The sequence below is a fragment of the Argopecten irradians genome, chromosome 1, assembly GCF_041381155.1.
Source record: "Argopecten irradians isolate NY chromosome 1, Ai_NY, whole genome shotgun sequence".
NCBI lineage: Eukaryota > Metazoa > Mollusca > Bivalvia > Pectinida > Pectinidae > Argopecten > Argopecten irradians.
The window spans coordinates 13,638,895-13,648,279 of record NC_091134.1 but is presented as its reverse complement, the minus strand read 5'-3'; the positions used below and the strand labels follow the sequence as shown (position 1 = coordinate 13,648,279).

General features: G+C 33.8%; 1 protein-coding gene across 1 annotated transcript; it reads left to right on the top strand.

Moving 5' to 3' along the window:
* The first annotated feature begins 982 nt into the window (after positions 1-982).
* On the top strand, positions 983-9,184 carry LOC138318484 (QRFP-like peptide receptor). Its single transcript, XM_069260888.1, has 2 exons — positions 983-1,120; positions 7,245-9,184. The coding sequence occupies exon 2, from the start codon at positions 8,098-8,100 to the stop codon at positions 9,100-9,102; it is 1,005 nt and encodes a 334-aa protein (XP_069116989.1). The 5' UTR covers positions 983-1,120; positions 7,245-8,097; the 3' UTR covers positions 9,103-9,184.
* Positions 9,185-9,385: the final 201 nt, after the last annotated feature.

Here is a 9,385-nt window from a genome sequence, read left to right as displayed (position 1 = left end):
TTGTAAAATTTTAATAAAACGTTGAGGTATGAAAGAAAAATACTCTTTCATGAGTGGATATGAAGGATAGGGATATTCTACCCTACCTCGGGTTTTACTACATTTTTTGACCCTCGGGTAGAATATCCCTATCCTTCATATCCACATATGAAAGAGTCTTATATTCTTCGTCCGTCGCCGTGCGGCGTGCGCCGTTCTTAAAATAGTCATCCAAACGACTTCTTTTCAATAACCACCAGGCTCAGGATACTGATATTTTGCCTGTAGCATGCTGGGATGAAGGGCTACAAAGTGTATTCAAATAAATGACCTTGAAAGTCAAGGTCACATGGGTCAAATAGGCTAAAATCTATAAACGACTTCCTGAGACCTAATATTGGGCAAGTGACATGATTAGATGAAAGACTACCAAGTAAGTTTGTTCTAATGAATTACCTTGATCTTCAGTCGAGGTCACAGAGATGCTCCACTGCCGACAGAATATAAATTATACTCATTATTTGAACAATAATTGGTGTTTAATCATGGATATATATGTCTAATTAACACAAAAAATAATATTAAATAATTCATTGTGCTTTTAGTGCATGATGGATCAGTGCTTCATTCTATATAGGACATAATACCACGGAATTTTGTCGGGATGCAATCAATTATTTTTAATATTTTTTTTATCATGAAATAAAATTAGAAGCTTGAACGTTTCAATGGTGGTAATAATGTAAAGTATACCAATTCGTCTGCTCCTGTTTTTGATAGAGAAAAAAAAACATTTGTCGGCGGTGGAGCATCTTTAAATGACTACATGTTGTTCTTTCTCATTCAGCTGTATTGAACAGTAAAATTTATTTATGTAGAATTTAATTCATAATTTTAAAAACTCATGTAGATAATCGACCCTAGTGGGCAATACACCACAAATTACGGTATATAATCTATATATCATACACACACACGTCGTCAGACAAAGCACAGAATACACACGATATTCACACCTAAATCTTACAACGTAAGTAAATGCATTATATAGTATACTGTAGCATCTGGGTTTGCTTTTCATTCACACAGCGGGGAACCCGGCAGCTGGACGGCGCTATTGCACAAGGACATTAGAGAGGCGGTGAGTATATTTATCAATGTAATATCATCAATTAATGGGTGTTTACGGGGACTTCATATCTGTACTAAATCATTTTAAGAAGATTGTATCATTACAAATACCAATGTTTTCATCATAACAGTTAAACTTTTCAATGGCATGCAATTAAACCCGATACATTTGTAATAGGAAATGATAATCAACAAACTGAATGCGTTTGTTTGCTGTTTTCGTGTACCTTAAGTAAGATTTCTTTCGACTGAAACATTTAATAGAAACACATAATATTGTTAAGTTATATTCCGATAATCAAATTCTGTAAACCATCTTTCTTTCGCGCGCGATTTACTTTCGCGGATTTTGCGATTCAAATTATTTCGCAAAAGTTTATCACCGCGAATAAATAATCAATAAATATATATTGAACAAAAACATATTTTCATTCCGCAAAAAATTATCGCCGCGAACTTGAAACTGAAATCGCGAAATTTAATAGTCACGAAAGAAAGTTGATTTTCAGTACTTGAAATACTGTAGATGTTTCCATGGTTCACAACACGATTTCCATAACATTCAGCCTTTTGGAAAAAGTAACATTCGTATTAGATACAGCTGTTTTATTGAGTCCTTAGCAAAAATGAGTAATCATTTTTGTAAAATTTCAAAAACGACAAGATTGGATTTGTTTCTGATATGTGAAATGCAAAGGCATCTTTATTGTGAGCCTAATGTTTAGGTGTATTTCTGTCCTTACTATCATTTTGATGGTCATTTATTTATAACTATTATAATTTTCAGCATATTTAGTTCAGTCATTTTAACACTTTCAGTGATGTAGACATGGAATATGGAATTGCAAGTACTTCTGCAGTACCGTACATACCTATTTTTTGGCCAAGTTGTTCTTTTAAACCCCTATCGAGATAGTTTTTGTCCAAACTTTAGGTTAATAAATTGTTTGTTGGTTGAGTCCCGTAAACGATGCAGTTATATTTGTCTTCTCCATTTCATTTCCATTTAGATATGATAAGTAGTTGTCCCTTCAGATAATTTATAATAATATTTTAGCTGTTCTTCCTTTTTGTTTCATGAAATTAAAACCTATAAGGTATATTTGCCACAATGAAAAAAAGAAAACTATCCATATACACAAGTTTGTTTTCACTCAGGTTTATTAAACCAAAGCGGAAAGTATGAGGATGATAGGGATTAGAAACATGTGTATTAGTATCCGTTGCTGTCAATATATTACCAACATGTTTATTTATGCTTATAGTGCTCCACTGTTTTAAGATATTTTAATATAACTACCATGCGTTGTTTTGAAAACATAAAAATAACTTTGCAAAATATCCCTCTTTCTATTTTTTAACATGTCTAGGAAAAAAATTGCTATCTACCATATCACTCGATGCTCCGAAATAATCACCTCGATGTTTACATGTAACACTATCTAAAGGGTCAGGTCTAAAATTTATGACAAACATTAATATGTGAATGTTTACAACTTTTAAAACGTTTATTTATCCTCTCTGATGATAACAGCCTTTCGAACTTAGAATTAAATTGTATAGCAATCGTAAATATCTCGAAACGTTTTGAGCATTTCAATTTTGTTTTCAATTTTCACAGACATACAAAGAACACTACGAAAACCTTACCGTACAATACATTACCGAATACAATACATTTGTTACAATACTTATGTTTACAAGGTAGCTTGCGTGAGACCTTACTAAAGTTAATAATTGCAGCCTCAGATACTGTACATAATAAATCACATATTCGAGTCAGTATTTTGCAAAGCTATAAGTACATTACATGTACATGACAATTAGAGATATAAACAAGATCAAATTCTATCATCTACAGTCATGAATAAGAAGCTTAATATTTTTGTAGATTCTTTAATAATCCCAAGTTATGTTTTAATTATTATTCTAATATATCTAATCATTAGGAATACGTCCTAAGGAGTACAAATCTGACTTTGTATATATCTATCGTCGTTCAATCGATTTTAGCTTGGAATGATTGGGGAAATAAATAGGATTATAATGTTTGCCGGTATTTGTAGCTTATTGTTCTATTTTCTTTAAATAGAATCGATGTGAAAAGGAAACATCTGTTTTTATTTCGGAGGTTCATGATATAAACTATAATCCTTAAAAGTTCACGAGTAAACATGAAATTGTTCAATAAAGAAAGCTTGTCCGAGTAATGATTTTCGACTGCATCTTATAATTCGTGTAATTTCATAGAATTAAAAGACATTAAGCTATTTTTAGTTCCTCGATGGTGAATAAGCGTTTAATCAGATGTCAATGATTTCAAGACGAAATTCAGGTTCTATACTACTGTGAACGTTGATATATATTCCCGAGTGTTAATTTTGCGATTATGCATGTGTAATCATGTCGTGTTGCTATGGTACCATATATAGTATCATGTAGAAGCCAAGAATGGAACGCAGGGTAACTTTTCGCGCTTAAAGTCGTTTGCATTATTAGTTAACATTTTCCCCTGACCTACATCTTAACGTCTATTGTGATCCAACATGGAAATAATATCATATGATCGATTTTCCTGAATCCTTTATACATCTGTTCTTAGCACTACCTCAGTCCAACTATTGACAATAGGACATCGCTATCTGAAGCTCAATTATCACCAATCATCGCTTCATTGTATATTTGACCCATTGCATCACAAATCAAATTATACATAAGGATAAATCCGTTTTGCTAGAATAGATCAAATGGTGCTTATGAACTGTTGTCGTGGATTTAGTATATTATTTTATTAATTCTGTGACCAGGTTTTCGTTCCAACAATTCCAGTAACGTGAGTTTACATTGATAATTCAGAATGTGCATGTGCAGTGTATATCTATATATAGCTGTGTCTTTCCATTTAATACAGTTAAAATTCAGTTGTCATTTAAATGAAATATCTAAATAAAAAATAGTTTCATTCCGAAACCTAAATAAATTCTAATCTTACAAATATGATAAATGGTAATTTCTATGACTTTTTTTCAATATTCGAAGTTCATTGCAATTTTATATTAACTACGAGTGTATTTGTGTGGTGAATATCAGTGTTGGCATTTAACTGTATCGATATATGCCTACCACACAGATAGGGACATTGAGGCTTACGAATTTTACGTATTAAAACGAAGTAATATTGATAATTTCATATAACTTTTTATATAGATAATGAGAATCACATAAGTATAACACTACAGTGACAGATACAGATAAAAGAATAGTTAGTGATGGGATTTATCAATATTATTGCTCGACATTTTATCTCGATATGTCTGTGACAATCTTTGTTTGACATCACACACCGATAACTATGAAATACAAGACAGTGTACAAAGGTAAATTTGCGATGTTTTACAGGACGGACGTATGCGGTCACGACCTTGACTTATGCATTAACTAATTAGTATGAGTGTTCTTCTATTGTCACTATTTTTATTGGATCAGTCTGTATCCAACGTAAATCTGCGTTCATTTCTTTGATGGAATTATGCATAAAGGAGCGGTCAATATGTCAGTGTTTTCTATTAGTTCTACGTTTGGTTTTAATTGACTTTGCTCAGTACAAATCCGGGAATTCTTTAGCAAGATACCTGATTGTAGTATAATTGGTATTGCAATACAGAAAGGAACCTAAATCAGGCAAAGGCATTGCAGAAATTCCAAAATCAATAACATACTGGGACCATGACGTCTGGTTTCGGCAAAAAAATCCAAAATCGTCTTAATATAAACGTAAACAACATGATTCGGGGACATGCTATGAATGTGATAATAAGGATAAATGTTGTTGTTTTTTTAATTATGATAACCACCAAAAAATAAATGAAAATAATTTTGTGATCAGGAATAGCAGGCGTTCGCGTCTTCGTCGACAGAACCCGTCATTTAAATTCAGATGGCGATTTCATGTCATTACTTTTCCCAATAAGTCTATATCAGGTAAATTCTAAATTCTACGTTTGCCAAATACGTTTGATGGGATTCCCGTATACTTTAATATTTTATTTCATGTAATTTTCAGTCTAACAAACGGTTGTAAAATTCAGATCGACAAAACCACCAACATACCATTCAGATAGAGGGAAGACATAAATTATCACGCATCTTAAAAGCGGTAAAAGACCAAAGTCTTGTTAAAAAAATTCGGGTAATATCTAGTTTCTAAAAAAAATGGCTAAACCTGTACCGAGAAAATGTTACTTTTAATGACTTTGTAACGTCATGAGGCTTTATTACATGGGTAGCCATGTAATACAACTTCAGGCAATGTAAGTGCATTGCCCTGGACCAGCCAGTATTACACATGTAGGTATGAGAGAAATATATATACTATATATAGTGTGTGTGATATGGTTAATCAGTTGAAGCGGGACATCAAAAACCTGAATTCTGTTGCAATCATCAACTAAAAGATATACGACTATTATACGTTCAAAGATAAAATTTAACGTTACTTAAATGAAGATAATAATGAGAAAAATTATAAGACTCTTTCATATGTGGATATGAAGGATAGGGATATTCTACCCGAGGGTCACAAAATGTAGTAAAGCCCGAGGCTTGCCGAGGGTTTTGCAACATTTTGTGATCCCGAGGGTAGAGTATCCCTATCTTTCATATCCACTTATGAAAAAGTATTTGTCTTTCATACCTCGACGTTTTACTGCAATTTTACAACTATAATATCCCGCCATTTTGAAATAAATTCGAAGACATCTACGGCTGAAAGTAAAAAAATCATACATGAAAAATTACGTGATATTTTCAACAAAAATTCCGTTGTTTGCATCTTTTATAGTAAAACCAGTCAAGTTTGTGAAAAAATGTTAAAATTTTACAGAGGAAATAGAAATTTTGTTGACGCCGTGACGTCACGAGGGTTTATTGCATGGGTAGCCATGCAATACAGCCTCAGGCGGCATGAGTGTATTGCCCTAGACCAGCCAGTATTACACCCGTAGGTATGAATGAAATACGACTATTACATGTATACCATTGACAGTAAGGTATCAGTCTAGCAAAAATATGTTACAGGCATTGGTAGACCAAAGTATATGACAACTAAAAAAATATTCAATCAATACCACTAAAGGGGAACTCAGAAGAGACGTTTGTGTTCACATAAGTAATATCATGCAGTTATTGTTTTCATTTCTGTTCAAATGCATACTTATTGTCGATTTTTTATAATATTTCCTTGCATTTATAAAAGTGCGTGTGAAATCACCAGGTCGACTACGATGATGATCGAATGTGAGACAATAATCTGAGAAATATAACGGAGAAAATTAATATGAAGTATGGTATATTGTTATTTGGTAAATATAAATACGGTTTCATGTCAATGTATGATGGATTATAATGTAGTGTAGATCAGGATCTTTTTGTATGTTTGAGAACTGAATGACAAGCGGAAAATCTGAAAGGAGGGTAAAAGGAAGGGGGGGGGGGGTTCAATGCAAACACAATGCCTGTCATTCTAGGGACGGTTAATCTATGATCACATTTGGAACTTTGATCGACTGACAAGCTGCATACAACATTAATGCATACCTTTCTTTCATTGGATACTCTAACAGACTTATCGATTGAAGAAACATCAGATGTCAAATTGATGTTTGTCATTGCATACGTTTTGGTTTGATAATTGTTCTTTTTATATCTTTCTTTTTCTGTCGAGAAGAAATCACGTTTTAATCAAGCATATCAATGTTATAATTTAAAATCGAACCCAGTGCTTTCGACTCCTGGACTTTTATCAATATTTCCAAAAAAATCATTTGTAGCCTTCCATAATTTTTCATTTTCGAATGTGTTTTTTTTCCGAGTACCTTAAACATCAATGAATGATTAGTGCAATTAGTCACGCATTTTCCGGTAGTCACTCTCTATCAAGATTATACACATATAACAGTCTCCTTTTTTGCTGATTGTGCCATACTTATACTTGTATACTTCCTACATTTGATACTAGCTAAGGTAAAGCTGAGTACATAAAACCAAATCAGGCAGATTTAGTTTTAATTGAGTCTATTCGTATAAATCTCGGATCGCTTTGAACTCCATAACACCAACTAATTTCCATTTTGTAGACGGCTGTCGCCTGGTTTATAGAACTTCAATGGAACATGTTCTGTAAGTACATGGCAACAAGGGAAATGTTAAGATCCGGTTTCAACGGACCGGATGTTTCGCGGATCGGACGCCGACGAGTATGTTGAAAGCTTTTTTTTTGACGTCTTTGAGATGTGATGACTGTAAAGCTGCTTATGCAGACTTACTGAAGTATAGTTACCATGACTACAAGGAAATTGATAGACGTTTACAATGTGTCATTAACCATATACGTGTACAAAGTATATACATTGAGAATGTGTTGCATTCGTATCAACAGAGGAATAAACAAATATTACTATAACCAATGTGAATCAGTATGGATATCCTGAATCTGGGTAATAACGTCTTATTAGAAATGTCTACAAAGAACAAAACCTATTGCTTGAGCTAACTCAGCCTCCTGATGGGACACAAAACTTCGTCGAGCTGTGCCGATCTACTCTTTACAGAAGACCACAGTCAGTGAAATATTATGTTTTCTCTCGAGACAAAGAACATGGATATACCATTGTGATATTGTAACGAGGTGTGAGGATGAATTATTCTAAATGGCAATGTACAAACAAAGGAAAACCGTGTTAGACAATTGCAACTTCAAGTTACTACTTGATCTTTGGGGATATTTATTTTCGAGAAGACACACCAAATAGATTGTTTTACCAAGAAATATATCTGGATATCTTGATATTGATTGAACATCAATCAGAGACATATTGGTTGAATGTCAATCCCAAAAGCAGTTTCATTCATCTACAAGAATCGATCCGTTTTGACATGAACTGATTTGATGGATATTTGTCTTCTGGAAACAAGTGACGTTTAAACACGATGCATGAGCCTTACAGCGTAACCTTTCTCGTCATAGATGTGACCCTTATGATTTTAGTGATTATTTTCAACTTAATAGTAATTATCATTCTTTTCACAAAAGCAAATGTTCGGAAATCCAAAAATATTCTTCTGCTTTCACTTGCTTTCGCGGACATGTTTATTGGAATATTTGTTATACCGAACGCTATCTCTATAATGTTTCTACATGTTCGATGGGTTGATGCTGTGTGTAAACTGTGTTACTATGGAGAGTATGCAGTGAGTGCGGCCAGTGCATTATCAATATCTGTGATGGCGGTGGATCGTATGCGAGCTATATTATTTCCATTTAAATTCAAAGGTGTACACCACTATTTTTCTTACCTTACGCTTGGTTTTGTTTGGATGATAGCTTTACTGTATGCATTGCGAACGCCATTTATTTTTGGTGCCGTGACCAAGATATCGGGAAACGTTTCCCACACTGAGTGTACAATCATCGCAGGCCGAGCTGACCTACATAAGAGGTTAGTGTACATGGACTTTATTGTACTCTTTCTTCTGCCCAGTGCTGTCCTAGTGACCTGCAATGTGGCTGTGTCTGTGAGAATAGCCTCTCAACCTAAAATTCGGATATCTGGTGGAATGCAGCTTCTGATAAAAAGAAGACGATCGATCAGGCTTCTACTAGCTATGATTTTCCTCTTCATTGGATGTCATTTACCGTTGTATTCTTTTCGGATTCATCTTTTGATTGTCGATTCGGATGTTCCTATGGAGAAAGTGATAACCCAATGCTTACTTATACTTTCTTGGTTGAACAGTCTCTTGAATGTTCTGTTTTATGGTTCATTGAACAAAGACGTGAAAAGTACTCTAGCGGTGATGGGTAAATGTCAGTGCTTCAAACAGCCGAACAGAGTCGGTGTTTTGACATCAGGAACCGTAACAAGTAAGGATGACCAAAGATCTAACGATCTTCAACAACTATCATCTACTCAGACAGCTTCAACCGCTATATGATCATAGTTATTTAACGTCTTGATAAAAATCAATCATTGATATATCATTATATATGTTATAATAAATTGTTTCATTTAAACTAGGACCGATTTTCTGGAAATAAATTTCATTATTTGTTCGTGTACCATTTTGTTTTCACTGTCTTAGTGGCAAAGAAAACTTACACGTCTTTTTTGCAAAGTTCATGCGAAAAACTGATGTTTAGGAAACAATATGAATACGGCGTGTTGCGTGTATGAAGTGCGGGTGCACAGTCACCTAAGGAATAATGATTAAGCAACGT

Coding starts and splice junctions, on each gene's coding strand:
- LOC138318484 (XM_069260888.1), top strand. CDS start 8,098: ATGCATGAGCCTTACAGCGTAACCTTTCTCGTCATAGATGTGACCCTT.